At 45.5% G+C, this 20784-nt stretch overlaps 1 protein-coding gene across 1 annotated transcript in view; it reads right to left on the minus strand.

Annotated features, from left to right (window-relative positions):
* Window positions 1–20784, minus strand: part of LOC148522926 (membrane-spanning 4-domains subfamily A member 4A-like) — a 71455-nt gene that overhangs the window by 26323 nt on the left and 24348 nt on the right. The window contains exon 3 of the mRNA XM_088473565.1: window positions 16924–17040. Within this exon, the coding sequence (XP_088329691.1) occupies window positions 16924–17040 (117 nt within the window). The remainder of the gene's footprint in view (window positions 1–16923; window positions 17041–20784) is intronic.

The following is a 20784-nucleotide window of genomic DNA, read 5'->3' on the forward strand; positions in this document are numbered from 1 at the left end:
ACGCGGTGGAACTCAACCCTCTATATGCTTCAGAGGATGGAGGAGCAGCAAAAGGCCATACAAGCCTATACATCCACCTATGACATAGGCAAAGGAGGGGGTATGCACCTGACTCAAGCGCAGTGGAGAATGATTTCCGTGTTGTGCAAGGTTCTCCAGCCCTTCGAACTTGCCACACGTGAAGTCAGTTCAGACACTGCCAGCTTGAGTCAGGTCATTCCCCTCATCAGGCTTTTGCAGAAGCAGCTGGAGAAAGTGAAGGAGGAGCTAAGATGGAGCGATTCCGCTCGGCATGTGGGACTTGTGGATGAAGCCCTTCATTCGCTTTGCCAGGATTCCAGGGTGGTCAATCTGTTGAAATCAGACCACTACGTTTTGGCCACCGTGCTCGATCCTAGGTTTAAAGCCTATGTGGTGTCTCTCTTTCCGGCCGACACAAGCCTGCAGAGGTGCAAAGACCTGCTGGTGAACACACTGTCAGCTGAAGCGGAACGTGACACGTCAACAGCTCCTTCTTCATTTTCTCCTGCAACTGGGGCTGCCAGGAAAAAACTTAGGTATCCTAAGCAACCCGCTGGCGGTGATGCAGGGCAGGCAGGACCAAGTTTGGACATCTGGTCCGGACTGAAGGACCTGGCAACAATTTCTGACATGTCTACTGTCACTGCATATGATACTGTCACCATTGACAGAATGGTGGAGGATTACATCGGTGACAGCATCCAAGTAGGCATGGCAGACAGTCCATACCTGTACTGGCAGGAAAAAGAGGCAATTTGGAGGCCCCTGTACAAACTGGCTCTATTTTACCTGAGTTGCCCCCCCTCCAGTGTGTACTCCGAAAGAGTGTTTAGTGCAGCCGGGAACCTTGTCAGCGAAAGGCGTAGGAGGTTGCTTCCACAGAATGTGGAGAAGATGATGTTCATCAAAATGAATTATCAGCTCTTCCAGGGAGACCAGCCTCCAGAAGGTACAGAGGGACCTGTGGTGGTGGATTCAAGTGGGGACGAGTTAATACTTTGTGAGGATGAGGATGTACACACTGAAAAGGGTGAGGAATCGGTGGATGAGGAGGATGAGGATGACATCTTGCCTCCCAGAGCCAGTTTGTGCAGGGACACATTAATTGCCAGCTTGTTTTGTGGGGGCCCAAACGAACCAATCATTTCAGCCACAGTTGTGTGGCAGACCCTGGCGCTGAAATGATTGGTTTGTTAAAGTGTGCATGTCCTGTTTATACAACATAAGGGTGGGTGGGAGGGCCCAAGGACAATTCCATCTTGCACCTCTTTTTTTTCTTTGCATTATGTACAGTTTGGGGCCTAGTTTTTCAAACTGCCATCCTGTCTGCCACTGCAGTTTCACGCCTAGATGGGTCACGTGTTTGTGCCGCCCACTCGTGTCGCTTAGCATAGTCATCCAGCTACCTCGGTGCAACGTTTTGGACATAAAAACACTATTGTGAGGTGTGAGGTGTTCAGAATAGACTGGAAATGAGTGGAAATTAAGGTTATTGAGGTTAATAATAGCATAGGAGCAGAAAAACCTACAAATTCTGTGATTTTAGCTGTTTTTATGCTTTTTTAAAAAAAAATACAGATCCAAAACACAAAACCCAGAACCCAAATATATATATATATATATATATATATTAGGGGTGTGCACCGGCCACTTTTCGTGTTTTGTGTTTTGGTTTTGGATCTGGATCTTTCTTCGTGTTTTGGATCTGGATTGGTTTTGCCAAAACCACCCTTCCGTGTTTTGGGTTCTAGGTTTTGTGTTTTGGATCTGTATTTTTTTGAAAAAAAGCATAAAAACAGCTAAAATCACAGAATTTGTAGGTTTTTCTGCTCCTATGCTATTATTAACCTCAATAACCTTAATTTCCACTCATTTCCAGTCTATTCTGAACACCTCACACCTCACAATAGTGTTTTTATGTCCAAAAGGTTGCACCGAGGTAGCTGGATGACTATGCTAAGTGACACGAGTGGGCGGCACAAACACGTGACCCATCTAGGAGTGACACTGCAGTGGCAGACAGGATGGCAGTTAGAAAAACTAGGCCCCAAACTGTACATAATGCAAAGAAAAAAAAGAGGTGCAAGATGGAATTGTCCTTGGGCCCCCCCCACCCACCCTTATGTTGTATAAACAGGACATGCACACTTTAACAAATCAATCATTTCAGCGCCAGGGTCTGCCACACAACTGTGGCTGAAATGATTGGTTCGTTTGGGCCCCCACAAAACAAGCTGGCAATTAATGTGTCCCTGCACAAACTGGCTCTACGGAGGCAAGATGTCATCCTCATCCTCCTCATCCACCGATTCCTCACCCTCTTCAGTGTGTACATCCTCATCCTCACAAAGTATTAACTCGTCCCCACTTGAATCCACCACCACAGGTCCCTCTGTACCTTCTGGAGGCTGGTCTCCCTGGAAGAGCTGATAATTCATTTTGATGAACATCATCTTCTCCACATTCTGTGGAAGCAACCTCCTACGCCTTTCGCTGACAAGGTTCCCGGCTGCACTAAACACTCTTTCGGAGTACACACTGGAGGGGGGGCAACTCAGGTAAAATAGAGCCAGTTTGTACAGGGGCCTCCAAATTGCCTCTTTTTCCTGCCAGTACAGGTATGGACTGTCTGACATGCCTACTTGGAGCTGTCACCGATGTAATCCTCCACCATTCTGTCAATGGTGACAGTATCATATGCAGTGACAGTAGATATGTCAGAAATTGTTGCCAGGTCCTTCAGTCCGGACCAGATGTCCAAACTTGGTCCTGCCTGCCCTGCATCACCGCCAGCGGGTTGCTTAGGATACCTAAGTTTTTTCCTGGCAGCCCCAGTTGCGGGAGAAAATGAAGAAGGAGCCGTTGACGTGTCACGTTCCGCTTCAGCTGACAGTGTGTTCACCAGCAGGTCTTTGCACCTCTGCAGGCTTGTGTCGGCCGGAAAGAGAGACACCACATAGGCTTTAAACCTAGGATCGAGCACGGTGGCCAAAATGTAGTGGTCTGATTTCAACAGATTGACCACCCTGGAATCCTGGCAAAGCGAATGAAGGGCTTCATCCACAAGTCCCACATGCCGAGCGGAATCGCTCTGTCTTAGCTCCTCCTTCACTTTCTCCAGCTGCTTCTGCAAAAGCCTGATGAGGGGAATGACCTTACTCAAGCTGGCAGTGTCTGAACTGACTTCACGTGTGGCAAGTTCGAAGGGCTGGAGAACCTTGCACAACACGGAAATCATTCTCCACTGCGCTTGAGTCAGGTGCATACCCCCTCCTTTGCCTATGTCATAGGTGGATGTATAGGCTTGTATGGCCTTTTGCTGCTCCTCCATCCTCTGAAGCATATAGAGGGTTGAGTTCCACCGCGTCACAACCTCTTGCTTCAGGTGATGGCGGGGCAGGTTCAAGAGTGTTTGCTGGCGCTCCAGTCTTCGGCACGCAGTCGCTGAATGGCGAAAGTGGCCAGAAATTTTTCGGGCCACCCAAAGCGTCTCCTGCACGCCCCTGTCGCTTTTCAGAAAATTCTGCACCACCAAGTTTATTGTGTGAGCAAAACATGGGATGTGCTGGAATTTGCCCACATGTAATGCCCGCACAATATTGGTGGCGTTGTCAGATATCACAAATCCCCAGGAGAGTCTAAGTGGGGTAAGCCACTGGGCGATGATTTCCCTCAGTTTCTCTAAGAGGTTGTCGGCGGTGTGCCTCTTACTGAAACCGGTGATACACAGCGTAGCCTGCCTTGGAACGAGCTGGCGTTTCTGAGATGCTGCTACTGGTGACGCTGCTGCTGTTGCTGCATAAGGTGATACATCTACCCAGTGGGCTGTCACAGTCATATAGTCCTTAGTCTGCCCTGTTCCACTTGTCCACATGTCCGTGGTTAAGTGGACATTGTGTACAACGGCATTTTTCAGGACACTGAGGACACTTTTTCTGACGTTTCTGTACAGTCTCGGTATCGCCTGCCTAGTGAAGTGGAATCTAGACGGGATTTGGAACCGGGGACACACTACCTCCATCAATTGTCTAAATCCCACTGCACTAATGGCAGATACCGGACGCACGTCTAACACCAACATAGCAGTCAAGGCCTCAGTTATACGTTTTGCTTCAGGATGACTGCTGTCGTACTTCATCCTCATCGCTAGGGACTGTTGGAGGGTCAATTGTTTAGTAAAAGTAGTGATGTTCCTACTTCCTCTCTGGGATGATGAACAACTCCCAGCAGCAGCAACAGCACTAGGAGGAAGTGGTTCTTGATCTTTCCCTATTTTATTTTTATCGGAGAAAGTTTGGTCCTCCATTTATGTTATATTGATATATACGTGCGGCTAAAGCGCACACATACACAGAAAATATTTTTTTATTTTTGCTGGAGAGTAGTGCACTTTGTGGGTTACACCACCCTTTAAGAAATGAGCCAGCCGGCTCTTTACTTATGGGACACAGGCGCACGCTTGGCGCTGCTCTTTTGTTGATGCACGTGCAGCCACAGTGCACACAAGTCACAAATACAGAAAATATAATTTTTTTTTGGTTTGGACTGGAGTGTACTTTGGGGGTTACAGCACCCTTTAACGGTCAAGCCAGCCGGCCCTTTACTTATGACACAGGCGCACGCTTGGCACTACTTTGTTGATGCACGTCCGGCTACTGCGCACACAATTCACAAACACAGAAAATAATTTTATTTTTGGTTTGGACTGGAGTGTACTTTCGGGGGTTACAGCACCCTTAACGGTCAAGCCAGCCGGCCCTTTACTTATGACACAGGCGCACGCTTGGCACTACTTTGTTGATGCACGTGCGGCTACTGCGCACACAATTCACAAACACAGAAAATAATTTTTTTTTGGTTTGGACTGGAGTGTACTTTCGGGGGTTACAGCACCCTTTAACGGTCAAGCCAGCCGGCCCTTTACTTATGACACAGGCGCACGCTTGGCACTACTTTGTTGATGCACGTGCGGCTACTGCGCACACAATTCACAAACACAGAAAATAATTTTTTTTTGGTTTGGACTGGAGTGTACTTTCGGGGGTTACAGCACCCTTTAACGGTCAAGCCAGTCGGCCCTTTACTTATGACACAGGCGCACGCTTGGCACTACTTTGTTGATGCACGTGCGGCTACTGCGCACACAATTCACAAACACAGAAAATAATTTTTTTTTTGGTTTGGACTGGAGTGTACTTTGGGGGTTACAGCACCCTTTAACGGTCAAGCCAGCCGGCCCTTTACTTATGACACAGGCGCACGCTTGGCACTACTTTGTTGATGCACGTGCGGCTACTGCGCACACAATTCACAAACACAGAAAATATTTTTTTTTTGGTTTGGACTGGAGTGTACTTTCGGGGGTTACAGCACCCTTAACGGTCAAGCCAGCCGGCCCTTTACTTATGACACAGGCGCACGCTTGGCACTACTTTGTTGATGCACGTGCGGCTACTGCGCACACAATTCACAAACACAGAAAATAATTTTTTTTTTGGTTTGGACTGGAGTGTACTTTCGGGGGTTACAGCACCCTTTAACGGTCAAGCCAGCCGGCCCTTTACTTATGACACAGGCGCACGCTTGGCACTACTTTGTTGATGCACGTGCGGCTACTGCGCACACAATTCACAAACACAGAAAATAATTTTTTTTTTGGTTTGGACTGGAGTGTACTTTCGGGGGTTACAGCACCCTTTAACGGTCAAGCAAGCCGGCCCTTTACTTATGACACAGGCGCACGCTTGGCACTACTTTGTTGATGCACGTGCGGCTACTGCGCACACAATTCACAAACACAGAAAATAATTTTTTTTTTGGTTTGGACTGGAGTGTACTTTGGGGGTTACAGCACCCTTTAACGGTCAAGCCAGCCGGCCCTTTACTTATGACACAGGCGCACGCTTGGCACTACTTTGTTGATGCACGTGCGGCTACTGCGCACACAATTCACAAACACAGAAAATAATTTTTTTTTTGGTTTGGACTGGAGTGTACTTTCGGGGGTTACAGCACCCTTAACGGTCAAGCCAGCCGGCCCTTTACTTATGACACAGGCGCACGCTTGGCACTACTTTGTTGATGCACGTGCGGCTACTGCGCACACAATTCACAAACACAGAAAATAATTTTTTTTTGGTTTGGACTGGAGTGTACTTTCGGGGGTTACAGCACCCTTAACGGTCAAGCCAGCCGGCCCTTTACTTATGACACAGGCGCACGCTTGGCACTACTTTGTTGATGCACGTGCGGCTACTGCGCACACAATTCACAAACACAGAAAATAATTTTTTTTTTGGTTTGGACTGGAGTGTACTTTCGGGGGTTACAGCACCCTTAAGCGGTCAAGCCAGCCGGCCCTTTACTTATGACACAGGCGCACGCTTGGCACTACTTTGTTGATGCACGTGCGGCTACTGCGCACACAATTCACATACACAGAAAATAATTTTTTTTTGGTTTGGATTGGAGTGTACTTTCGGGGGTTACAGCACCCTTAACGGTCAAGCCAGCCGGCCCTTTACTTATGACACAGGCGCACGCTTGGCACTACTTTGTTGATGCACGTGCGGCTACTGCGCACACAATTCACAAACACAGAAAATAATTTTTTTTTTGGTTTGGACTGGAGTGTACTTTCGGGGGTTACAGCACCCTTAACGGTCAAGCCAGCCGGCCCTTTACTTATGACACAGGCGCACGCTTGGCACTACTTTGTTGATGCACGTGCGGCTACTGCGCACACAATTCACAAACACAGAAAATAATTTTTTTTTGGTTTGGACTGGAGTGTACTTTCGGGGGTTACAGCACCCTTTAACGGTCAAGCCAGTCGGCCCTTTACTTATGACACAGGCGCACGCTTGGCACTACTTTGTTGATGCACGTGCGGCTACTGCGCACACAATTCACAAACACAGAAAATAATTTTTTTTTTGGTTTGGACTGGAGTGTACTTTGGGGGTTACAGCACCCTTTAACGGTCAAGCCAGCCGGCCCTTTACTTATGACACAGGCGCACGCTTGGCACTACTTTGTTGATGCACGTGCGGCTACTGCGCACACAATTCACAAACACAGAAAATATTTTTTTTTTGGTTTGGACTGGAGTGTACTTTCGGGGGTTACAGCACCCTTAACGGTCAAGCCAGCCGGCCCTTTACTTATGACACAGGCGCACGCTTGGCACTACTTTGTTGATGCACGTGCGGCTACTGCGCACACAATTCACAAACACAGAAAATAATTTTTTTTTTGGTTTGGACTGGAGTGTACTTTCGGGGGTTACAGCACCCTTTAACGGTCAAGCCAGCCGGCCCTTTACTTATGACACAGGCGCACGCTTGGCACTACTTTGTTGATGCACGTGCGGCTACTGCGCACACAATTCACAAACACAGAAAATAATTTTTTTTTTGGTTTGGACTGGAGTGTACTTTCGGGGGTTACAGCACCCTTTAACGGTCAAGCCAGCCGGCCCTTTACTTATGACACAGGCGCACGCTTGGCACTACTTTGTTGATGCACGTGCGGCTACTGCGCACACAATTCACAAACACAGAAAATAATTTTTTTTTTGGTTTGGACTGGAGTGTACTTTGGGGGTTACAGCACCCTTTAACGGTCAAGCCAGCCGGCCCTTTACTTATGACACAGGCGCACGCTTGGCACTACTTTGTTGATGCACGTGCGGCTACTGCGCACACAATTCACAAACACAGAAAATAATTTTTTTTTGGTTTGGACTGGAGTGTACTTTCGGGGGTTACAGCACCCTTAACGGTCAAGCCAGCCGGCCCTTTACTTATGACACAGGCGCACGCTTGGCACTACTTTGTTGATGCACGTGCGGCTACTGCGCACACAATTCACAAACACAGAAAATAATTTTTTTTTGGTTTGGACTGGAGTGTACTTTCGGGGGTTACAGCACCCTTAACGGTCAAGCCAGCCGGCCCTTTACTTATGACACAGGCGCACGCTTGGCACTACTTTGTTGATGCACGTGCGGCTACTGCGCACACAATTCACAAACACAGAAAATAATTTTTTTTTGGTTTGGACTGGAGTGTACTTTCGGGGGTTACAGCACCCTTAAGCGGTCAAGCCAGCCGGCCCTTTACTTATGACACAGGCGCACGCTTGGCACTACTTTGTTGATGCACGTGCGGCTACTGCGCACACAATTCACATACACAGAAAATAATTTTTTTTTGGTTTGGATTGGAGTGTACTTTCGGGGGTTACAGCACCCTTAACGGTCAAGCCAGCCGGCCCTTTACTTATGACACAGGCGCACGCTTGGCACTACTTTGTTGATGCACGTGCGGCTACTGCGCACACAATTCACAAACACAGAAAATAATTTTTTTTTTGGTTTGGACTGGAGTGTACTTTCGGGGGTTACAGCACCCTTAACGGTCAAGCCAGCCGGCCCTTTACTTATGACACAGGCGCACGCTTGGCACTACTTTGTTGATGCACGTGCGGCTACTGCGCACACAATTCACAAACACAGAAATTAATTTTTTTTTTGGTTTGGATTGGAGTGTACTTTCGGGGGTTACAGCACCCTTAACGGTCAAGCCAGCCGGCCCTTTACTTATGACACAGGCGCACGCTTGGCACTACTTTGTTGATGCACGTGCGGCTACTGCGCACACAATTCACAAACACAGAAAATATATTATTTTTTTAGCACTTGGGGGGAGCACCCCTGATGGACAGAGCACCCCCTGGACAACACTACAGCACCCCTTTAGGACTGGGACACTGCACAGGACTTTGGAGTGGACACAGCCCCTATGGAGAACTGACTGCACAACACAGTCCAGCCAGCCCCTATGGACTTTGAAGTAGTGGACACAGCCCCTATTAACAACAGCAGCACAGCACAACACAGCCAGCCCCTATGGACTTTGAAGTAGTGGACAACAGCAGCACTACACTACACTACACTACACAGCCCTAACTCCCACCCTCCCTCTTCACTGTCCACAGCCGAGTGAGAAAATGGCGCCGAGGCGGGTACCTTATATAGGATCCAAAACCCGCGAGACTCGGAAGGCGGGATGATGACGTTTTGCCTCGATTTCAGATCCGAGTCAGGCGGGAAAAGTCGAGCCTGACTCGGATCGGACTCGGATCGGGGGAGCTCGGGGGGGTTCGGATTTCAGAAATCCGAACCCGCTCACCCCTAATATACACATATATATATACTGTATATTTTTAGGTTAACAGTGGTTGGCTAGTCACATGAAATCTTTTGTCTGTGTAAACTAGTATAGTAAACAAAGATCATTATCATACATATTGATCCACGCTGATTCATTGGAATGTTTTCACTCTTGGGGGTCATTGCGAGTAGCGAGTTTGTTTCTTGATACTCGCATACTTTGCAGCAAAGCGCGCTCCCAAGAATTCTCCAATCCAATTAAAAATGTCTATTTGCACTACTCGCAGCTGAGGGGTGCGAATTGACTGCCAAATGAGATTTGCGAGAAATGCATGAAAATGTGGGGAGACCATCCTGGACCACCCAAAATGGATAATTTTGTTAGCAGGAATGTATAGACGGCTGTTTGTGGCTATTAGGAAGTTACTGTAGGTTTTGAAATGGTGTCAAATGGCAGATTTGTGCTTTTTTAAGAAAATTATAAAAGATAAACTTTTTTCATTTATACGCATACAAATGAAATGAAAAATGCAAAAAAACAAATGTAGGAAAAATGGTGATTTTATGGTACTTTGAGGGCACTTTGAAAAATTAGAAAAAAATGATAAAAACAATTATTTTTCAACTAAAAAATTATTGAAATTAATATGGGATGCCTAAACTAACAAAAAAGTTGATTTTGGGGTGATTTGAGGACTATTTTTTTTACCCCCCAAAATGACATGTTATTATTTTACTAATTAAGCTAATTGGAAACTTCCAAATGCATAATTGGTCATTAGGAGGGGGTGTCCAAGGGGTTCAGCACAGTGTCCCGACATTTTAACCTTAAAATAAAGATTTTCCTTTCCTCCCTCAGGGAGGTGCGAGTGGAAAGTTGTGAATTCAGTCTGATTGATTCAGTGCGAGTTGAATTCGCTATGCAAATTCGAAGTGAAAATAGCAACTCGCACCACGTAATTCGCACCTAATTGTATTGACCCCTTGGAGTACCATATTTATACACACAAAGAAGGGTAAGGCTGTATAAATTAATATCATCTTATTCTTTAAGGCAGAACATTATATTGTTTCATGCAATGTGTTTTGCATAATTAAATGGGATACGAATACAATTTAATATTATAGTAAAATAAAAACATATTAAGAAATATAAATAATAATAATAATAATAATAATAATAATATATATGTAAAAATAATGAAATATTAATAAAATAATATATTAATATAGTAAAAATAAAGTACTAAAAAATAATAACATTAAATTAAACAAAATAAACATATGGAGCTTCATAGAATGTATTGTCGTCTGCTCCAATACGGTGTTGGTTGTCATAAATATTGAACCAATAGTGCACTACATGTATCTCTATTCCTTGTGGATACCAGGGTGATTTTGGAGGATATGTGTAATTCACCTCACTCCATTTCATATACTTCTAGATATAAATCGCTTTATAGAAAGTATCTAACTGCATCCTATTTTATATTTTATAGGGCTACATTTAATTCCACGATTTCAATCCAATCGTTTGGGTGGGGTAAATTTAGCTTAAACATACAAACCCATTCACTTGCCCCCAATTCATATGCTCCTAGATGTCAATAACTTTATAAAAATAATCTGATTACATCATATTTTGTAGAGCCACGTTGAATTCCACGGATTCATTCACGCCATTTTGGTGGAGTGAATTGAACTTGAGCATATGCTAAATATCTTGTTTACATAATGTCTTAAATCGATCCCCACCTCTTTTTGTGGCGGGGATATGTTCCAAACCTATCATAAGGGTGAGATGTACTAAGCTCTGGAAAGTGATAAAATGGAGAGTGATAAGCTACCAGCCACTCAGCTTTTAACTGTCATGTTACGGGCTGTGTTTGAAAAATGAGTTTGGAGCTGATTGGCTGGTAGCTCATAGGCAAACGCAGAGCGGGTTTCTGGGTGCCTGGAAACCCCCCTTCCCCAGCCCACACCATGATGACCACAATAGAAATAGCATATAAAACTAATGTTGCATGTTTTTAAGAGCCCTTCAGTGTCACAAATTAAATAATTAGCACCACCTATTGATCTTTTAAAATGTGTGAGCCAGTAATGAATACATTTGTGCACCAACTGGAAGATCTGGAAAACATGCACTGTTAGTGGGTGCGCTGATATAGACCACCTATTGGGTTAATTAGTAATACTGTATAATAATAAACTAGACAGTACATAAATAGACCAATCTGTACATATATGTCCAGGGCAGGGCAAGGTTCTTTTTCTGCCCCCCGGATACCTGAACTTGCTGAAATGATCTGGAATGGAGCCCACATCTAAAATAAAAACATTCATCTCAGGCAGGATGGCCCTAGTGCCACATATTATGGAATACTGTGATTGTTGGTCCTATATATGTTAGAATTATTACATACACTATACTTCGTATGATTTATATTATAGCTGGGTAATTGCTTATTATGCTCTTTTCATGGATTGGCCACACTTGCTTTAAAATCAAGCATTTGGAAACCCCCTCTAGAAATCCTGCGTTTGCCATTGTAGCTTATCACTCTCCATTTTATCACTTTCCAGAGCTTAGTATGTCTGGCCCTAAGTGAACTTGGGTCACCTCTGTGGTAATCGTTAAAGTGTTTAGAAACACTAAGGGTATATTTACAAAAGTAAGTGTTTTTAGAAGTGGAGATGTTGCCCATAGCAACCAATCAGATTCTACTTAAAATTTATCTAGCACCTTTTAGAAGATAATAGCTAGAATCTGATTGGTTGCTATGGGCAACATCTCCACTTCTAAAAACTCTCACTTTAGTAAATATACCCCTATGTGTTTGTATTTTTTTAAGGATATTTCTCCTATACTCCATAAAACGTGTTTTGACCATTCGAGTCGTCCTTCCCACAGAAGGTGGTATTACAAGTAATACAATATTTTATTTCATATGATTGTCCTTCATTGAATCTAGGAGTAGTGGTTCATTTTAGAACATGATCACAAGTAGTACATCTACTACCGCCACGTTTATAGAAGCCGTTCAAAGTTCATATTTAGAATTCATTGTGGGGGGTAGAAATCTTTAAATAGCTGGGGTTCCAGACTAATATAATATATATATATATATATATATATATATATATATATATGTATAATATTTTAATTTATATAGTGTCAGTTTATTTGGGGTGAGCGTTTGGGCGTGGGTCCCCCGAGCTGTTCTGGCTGGGCCACTTCAGGGCATCACAACTTAATGCAAATAGTCACTTTTTATATCACTCTTTACATTTGCCTATTATTCATGTATTTTTTCACACATTTTTTACTTTAGTAACTATTTCAACACTCGTTAGCTACCTTCACACACCTGATACTTTATAACACTTCACTGTCACCCCTTTTTTTTCGTGTAATGCCCTGGGGTGGTCCTAGGCTGTGGAAGGTCCCAGATGTGAACCTCAGAGTGTTAGGGACCTGCTCGACGAGGTGACCTTAACGTTGGTGGGCAGGCCCGTATCATTGGCCAACGATATGCTAACTGTCTCTGATATGATATATAGCAATGCACGTTTAGATTGAAACAGAAATGATCGCATAGTGCATCTGCAATTTCTTTTCCTGTGCATATTACTTTAAAATCTCAGCATGATAGCACCTTTCATTACCATTTGGGTGAGCAGTCTAGAGCCACTCCCCAGGATCTATTTACAACCTGAACCAGACCTCCGGTCTATCTACTGTATACTACTAATTACAAGTGCACTTGTCATCTGCCTGCAAAATCTGATGTGTCCACAGCTAAAGGTTTGCCGGCTTCAAGGGATCCTTTATTTCTTCATGCGTGATGCCCTCTGCTAATATACAGGACCCTATGCAAAACAAGCGGTAATTATAACCACTACTTGCTGGACATCCTTTACAAAGGCTATCTTACATCTTTTGAAGGTTAATATAGGAACAGGACTGTACTTTATTAAGCCCACTCTCTACAAATCTACAGTGGTTTGATCATCGGTGATGTTATTAAGTATTTATTATTGTATCTGAAGTTTGCTAGAAAAGTCTAGGATTCATTATTGCTTTATGGAATCTTTTTAATAAATATATATATTTTAACAAACTGTGTTTACACAAGATTCATCCTTTCCTCAGAAGCGCTGTTACCTTATACTATTATCTGTAAACATCATGACCTCCTTATTCCATGGGACATATCCAATTGTCTGCAAGATTTTTGCAGAGGAAATGAACACTTCGATTTACGATTACCACGGCTATGCATACTCCCGATTCTCACGCTATCCAATTAAAAAAAATAATAAATTGGCGCTATAATTTGTTTCTCTAAAAACCTGCATTATATGTAAGAAAAAAACAGGGAAATCAGCCTGTGCCCTAAAAATCTGGTAATTTAATATTAGTTAACCTTATGGATATCTATTGCTCCCAAATGCTTTGAAATGGCTGATTTTCCCATTTTTTTTTATCAGTTAAAAATAGTAGAAAGCAAAATAATTTTTAACTAATAAATGCTCTAGCTATTTTAGGGGTGGACAAAAATACCTGTTAGCATTTTTTTTTAGAAATTTTAAGCAACTTTAAAAAAACAAAAATACCTGGCACTCCCACCTGCAAGGTTAAAAACAAATGCCCCTTCCTTGCAACAGTTAAGGGGAGGTGAGTTCTCCACAACTGAGATTGCATTGTGGTCAGGGCCGTAGAGAGCCCGGCCGGGCCCAGGTACAGGGGGCGTGGCCTAATCGCGGGAGGTGTGGCCACGCTCCCCTTGACATTTTTCTTTTAAATAAATCGCGCACTCGGGAGGGAGGCACTGTAACCCCCCCAGCCCGGCGCTAAGCGGGGGGTGGTGGTGCGATCAGTGTGATCGCTCCCCCCTACAGCCATAGGAGACTGCTCCGGCTGCTGCAGCAGCCACGAGCAGTCTCGCACTGCAGCCCAGCACAAGCTGTGTGCTGAGCTGCTGTGAGGGAGGGGGGGGGCGACGCCAGACCCGCCGGGCTGGACCCGCTGGGCCCCTCTAGCAAGCCTGGGTCTGGGTAAACTGTACCCGCTCCTCCCCCTCTTGGCGGCCATGATTGTGGCTGCACCTATGCTCTCAATTGTTATATACTGTAGTGTTTGGACTGTAGCTGATTGTCTGCAGCGCTTTCTGCACATACTGTATCTTTTTATTATTATTTTAAATTGTTAAAAGCTTTGACATTTTACTGCCAATCGTATGTCTGTGTTTTTATTGTAGTGAGTTTAAGTTGTTTTTTAGGTTATTTAGTGGGTAGTTTCATTATGCCTTTTTAAAGCCATCAACAGCTGATGGTCTAATTCCTAGTCGCATGCAATGGCGATGTTCATGTAAATTGTACATTTTTTGCTACTGCGCATGAGTAAAAATCGCTAAATCCTCACACGGTGCATGCATTTCATGCTGTGTAAACACAAAGGGCCTGATTTTCATTTGTACACAAACCCAATGGTTCATGAACAAATCCGATGTTTGTGGATCTGCGCCGAATCACAATACCGATTGAGATGCATGGTCTCTGACATATATTGGAAATGAATTTGGCGTTCCTGGGTGGTGACTGAGATGTGGGTATTTAGATGTATGGAGAAGCACTGTCTGGTGGTTGCGAACACAGACACGTATTCACATATATTGGAGGCTACTCTCTGATGAATATTCTACACACAGCATCGAGCTTGTGCACATTTTGATGGTGCATCCGAAGGTTGCAACTAAAAACGTCCCAAGCCCAATTATTGCCTCTAAAGATTCCCAATCCTTGCATATTGAGACACACAGTTGTATACCATTACCCACATGACTGACATTGTCATATGGCATACCTGCCTACTCTCCTGCTTCGGCCGGGAGACTCCCAAAAATTGGGTAGTGCTCCCGGCCCCTTGGAAAAGCAGGCAAGCCCAGGGCCGACGAGAGCCGCGCCGACCCAAGTGACAGGAGGCGTGGCCTAATTGCGGGAGGCGTGGTCACGCCACCTTAGAAAAAAAAATAATAATAATTTTTTCAGCTCGCGGCGCTGCGAGCTGGGGAGGAGGGTGATCATAGGCATTGGAGACTACTTTGGCTGCTGCTTTAGCAGCCACGAGCAGTCTCCCAGTGCAGCCCAGCACACAGCAGCGAGTGCTGGGCTGCTGTGACTTAAGAGGGAGGGGGAGCGGTGCCGGACCCAGGCCTCCATCCGGGCCACTGCAGCAAGCCCGGGGTCGGGTAATTTGTACCTGCTCGCCCCCTCTCGGCGCCTCTGGGCAAGCCTCCTGGCTGCCCCCCAGACCCCCTTGAAATAACAACACAAACTGAATTGCGTCATCATGACCCCACCCCCTGCTTCACAGTGCCAGTAATCTCAGCATTGTGTAGTGGGGGTGGGCCCAAAATGATGTAATTGCCTGGCCATGACCCTGTTTTGCCCCTAATGCTGGGTGATATTCCCAGCCATGCCCCCCTATTCCGGCCATGATCCCCCGCTTTGCCGACCGGGCTCCTCCCTCCTGGAGGGGGCAGCCATGATATTGGAAAGCATGTCGTATGGGATGTAATTTCTGACCGGTTTTGCTGGGAAAATCATCAGTTAAGTGATTACCATAATTCACCTCAACCTAACTTCATTGTTCTTCTGTATTCATAATGTGAAGTAAACGCTGTCAAAAACTGTGTATGCACAGGTCCAGATACTAAATTATTTTCTAGATCAGGGTCAAAGCTGTTAGAGGAGAGTGCTCAGCGTTGTCTCCTGTCTTCCATTGCTACTGGGACCTCATAGTGCCAGAGACGCATCACAGAGTGAACTCCGACCTCAATACGCTAATGCACATGACTGCTCATTCTTAGCTCCGTTTCCATAGAGGAAGGACGTGCTCCTCAGAGCCTCCAGGCAGAGACGGCTGAACCCTGCAAATTCAACTGTGTTACCACCACTGTATGTAAGTGGGTACATACTGCACTATCACCACACTTTCTGTATGTACAGGTGTGTACTTCCTGTTTCCCGCACACCATCTATTGTATGCCTGCATTGTGTGCCTGTTATAAATATCAGCATTAACCCTGCGGAAACCGAGATGTGGGGGCCCCTGCCAATTAAATTGAGAACCCATCTGCCACCATTATTAGATGCCCTTGGGCCTTTACTTTGACTGCAGCTGCGCTGATTGGCAGCGCTGCAGCTTATTACATCATGTCTTTGACGCTGCCAGTCACCTGCCACCACTACTGCTCCTTGCCTTGACTGCACTGCCTGGCAGAGTTGCATCATATTACATCATGTCTATGATGTTGTCGGTCAGCGGAACTAGCTCCCGGCAGCAGACATAATGCATGTCTTTGCCGGGAGCCGGCCAGGTTAGGACAAAATTTGCGGCAGTGTGGGGGCCCAGTTCATCTCCCCCATATTCCAGACCTGTGTTCTGCCTGGTTAATAAACCAAAACCTGGTTAACTTGTTCATCGTGTGGCATCGCTGGCACTTATAGCATCATCAATTTAAGTTAACACATGCGTGTATGAGATGTTAGAGCCAGGCAAAGCAATGTTGCAAAATGTTACTGAACTATTTTGAAATACAGTATCTACAGTAACTAAAACATCATTTTAACATTTAGCTCTACTTTAAAATAATTATAGTATCAGTGATTCACAGTCAAAGCATTCAGGAACAATAATTGTAAATGATTTTAGTACTTACAAACACTGAACCCCAAAATGGTACGCCAGATACAACAGGTATCCTTGGGTAAAACATGATGACAGCCATTACAATTCCCAGAATGATCTGCAAGCTGCCAGCAACGATCTGCACAATCTAAGGAAAAACAAGATAAATGTCACAGTTTCTTTATAGTAGGCGAAGGCTGATTAAGCGTGAGAATATTGTAAGATTACTGGTGTTTTGCTGTATGGCTGTCTATGACAGCCTTGTTGCTGGGCAGATTATAGTGCTGGCTGGTCAGATGTCTGGTAGAGCCAATGACACTGCTTGAGGGAGTGGTCGGTCTATCAGTATATATTGGCTCGTTTGCATGATGACAGCCTCATTGGTGAGGGATCTGTGAAACCCACCATCCCACCCGTTAATGAATTTTGTTGTGTCACACTAACCTTTTCTTTCCCAAATAGGGGAGGCGCAGCATGGCGGGAGTACACTGCAGTTCAGTGGCTTTATGTGGCGTAAGATAACTTTGTGGGGGCACTTGCCCTCGATGAACCTGGCAAATTTGTCCTTCTCTGTGCGGGGGGACCCGGGCGCTTTTCAGTGCGTAAGCGCCTCGGATTGGCCCAGAGTGGAAGTGAGACCCTCACATCGTTAGTGCGTCTTGAGGGGGGTGTGTCAGTCGTTCCCCGAGTATTTGAGTGAGGTGAAAGCTGGAACTGAGTCTGCAGCGTCTCTTGCCACCCTGGTTAGGTTAATTAATTAATTATAAATAAAAGCTGTGACCTTTTAGCCAAGCTCTTGTTGTCTGTGTCGTTATATATTAGTTTAATTAAGTAAGCTATACAAGGTTGTTAAGGGTTTGAAGCAATAAACCAATGTATTATCTTATTGAAATTCTATAATCAGTGTCATGTGTCCACTTTTTACAGTAGTACAAGTCTACAAGCATGGGAATCAGGGGAGTATCATATATTGACATGGGACGCTGCTTGGACCTGTAGATTGGGTGCAATACATTGCCTGATGGCATCACAGTGGAAGAAGTATGTTATACTGGGTATCAGTGAGTGACTGTGGTTGGTATAATGGGCACCAGTGGTGGACTGTGAATTGTATAATAGACATGGGAGGAGACTTTACACTGTAAAAAAGGGGCTATTACCAGGCATTAGTCATCAGCAGATGAAAGGGCACTAGGTGCATATACATAAAATAGGTGATTATTATTTATTCAGAGAGAGAGTACTACATCGGACTTCAGGTAAACTGCTGTGTGCTTTGCAATGGATTTCATAGGGGCAGGGGTGGATTGGGACAGAAAACTAGCCCGGGAAATTTATGGAAGCAGCCATAATGGAGGCAGAGTCTGTTGAGGAGGTGAGGTCTGTCAATGGGGGTGGGATCCCTTCTCTTAGGGCCTGATTCTGAGTTGGACACAGTTGCAGCCATCTTTGTGTCTTCTGCTGCTGTCTGTGACTTTAGGCTAATGAGCCTACAATGCCCTTCCCTGGTGTACAGCCCTGCGCCCGAATATGCAAGGACTGAGACCCCCACTGTCAGTGTCTAAAGATGCTGCAATCGTGCTTTGTGCGTCTTTAGACATCACAATCAGTCGCACCATTGGAACTATGGAATATGGCCTCCAATGCGGGTAATTCAGCATCTCTATAGCCAACCTTGAACACCCAACACATTTCTAATACACTTCTTGGTGCATGCGACTGAATCCGCACTGCAACTCAGACACATGCGCAGATGAAAAACAATACATAAGAAAAAAATAAAAACACATTTCTCCTCACAGGAATAAACACATAATTTGGCCCCTACAGAAAAAACAAACACATTGAACCCCAACAGGGAAAAAAAATAAAACAATTGCCCCCACAGGACACAATAAAATACACTGGATCCTACCGGAAAAAAATCAAAACACATTATCCTCAACAAAAAATAAAATAAAACACACACTGGCCCCCACAAAAAAAACCAGAAAAACACATTGGCCCCTACATAAAATAAAACACATTGACCCCTAAAGGAAAAGAAAACAAAGCACATTGGCCCCCACAAAAAAAATAAAACACATTGATCCCCACAGGAAAAAAAAAGTACATTGACACCTGACAGAAAAAAAAAAACACATTTGCCTTCACAAGGAAAAAATAAAACACACTCTGGCCCCCCAAAAAACACATTGGCCCACACAGAAAAAAATTAAACACATTGGTCCCCACTGGAAAAATAAACACAATGGGCTAGATTAAATTAAACGCGAAGTGATTAGCGCTGAGAATGAGCTCCCGGAGCTATTCAATTTTGCGTGCTGTTAGGTCGGGGAATGCCTGTTCTCCCGCCCCTTGCGCCTTAAACAGGGTGTTTAGTCGCAAGAATAGGCATTCTCCGACTAAATTTCCCGGCGTGATGCTGTTTCTGCCGCGCTAAGGGCAGAAAACAGCATCACGCCTAGACTTTTGTCAGATTTCTGCTCGCATCCCATGAGGGATGAGAGAAGAAATCGTTAGTCAGGCTTAACAGCGCAATGAATTGAATAGCTCCGAGAGCTCATTCCCGGCGCTATTCACTTCGCATTTGATAGAATCGAGCCCACTGGCTCCTACAGAAATCAATAAAACACAAGGAGAAAAAAAACACATTTACCTCCGTCAGGTAAAAAAAAACACACTGTTCCCCCACAGGAAAAAAAACACATTGGCCCCTGGAGGAAAAATAATAAAAACACATTGACCTCCACAACAAAAGCAGTGTAAGTCCCTGCAGGGGGCAGAGTGGGAGTAGTAGTCAGAAGTGGGGCAAGATGGGAGTAGTAGTCAGAAGTGGGAAACAGGGGGTTGGATGGAAGAAGTAGTAGCGCAGATGAGGAGTCAGGATTGGAGTTGTCGTAGCGCAGATCAGGGATCAGGATTGGAGTTGTCGTAGTGCGGATCAGGGGGCAGGATGGTAGCAGTAGTAATGGCAGAGCAGGGGCAAGCTTGGAGTAGTAGTAATGTGGGACAGGCTGGGAGTAGTAGTAGTAATTCAGAGCAAGGGGCAGGATTGGAGTAATAGTGGCAGGGGCAGGATGGGAGTAGTAGCGTGGAGCAGGGTAGCTGCAGTGCTGGGAATAAGGGGGCAGGATGGGAGTGGAAGAAGCTGAACAGGAATTACCTCCACACTCCACTGTCACCTCGGCTCATGGGTCCCGGCTGCCGCCCCTCAGCGCTGAGAGCCAGAGTAAGTATGTTGAGCCCCTACCACCTTGTCCCGCTCCTGCGGCTCCTACTCAGTTCCAGGCACAGCTGCACTGCACACCAGTCTCCACCTCCCTGCATGGTCTACGTCATCTCCCCAGCCCCAGGATAAGGAATGGCCTGACCCGGCTCCGACCATGCGACACAGAGGGGAGCTGACGGTGGGCAGCAGAGGCAGAGTGAGGGGACACTGCAGACTGATGGTGGAGCCGGGAGCTTCCGGTTTGCAATCCATAGCAGAATGCAAATACCAGAAGCGCGGCTGCCGGCAGACAGTGTTTGCCCAGCCCGGCCGGCAGTTGTCAGCCAGCCCAGCAAAGGGGTTAATGGGGCCGGCCCAGCGGGAACTTTCCCGCTTTCCCGGTGGCCCAATCCGCCCCTGCATAGGGGTCAGTGGTGGCTCCAGAGGTGGGGCTGCAGCACAGTCCAAAAATAGGAGCCACACCAACTGCCACCCCAAATGCTGCCAAACATCGCCAGCTGGGACCTTATGGCAGTTGGTGTGGCTTCCCTATTTGAATTTTGGACATCACTGCAGCCGCCACTGATAGTGGTTCCTATGTTGCAGAATGGGAATCAGTTGGAGTTGTGTACTGTACAATAGACAAGAATGTGACGGTATATTTATACATTGGGTTTCAGT

The sequence above is a fragment of the Taudactylus pleione genome, unplaced genomic scaffold, assembly GCF_031769625.1.
Source record: "Taudactylus pleione unplaced genomic scaffold, aTauple2 ptg000136l, whole genome shotgun sequence".
Classification (NCBI taxonomy): domain Eukaryota; kingdom Metazoa; phylum Chordata; class Amphibia; order Anura; family Myobatrachidae; genus Taudactylus; species Taudactylus pleione.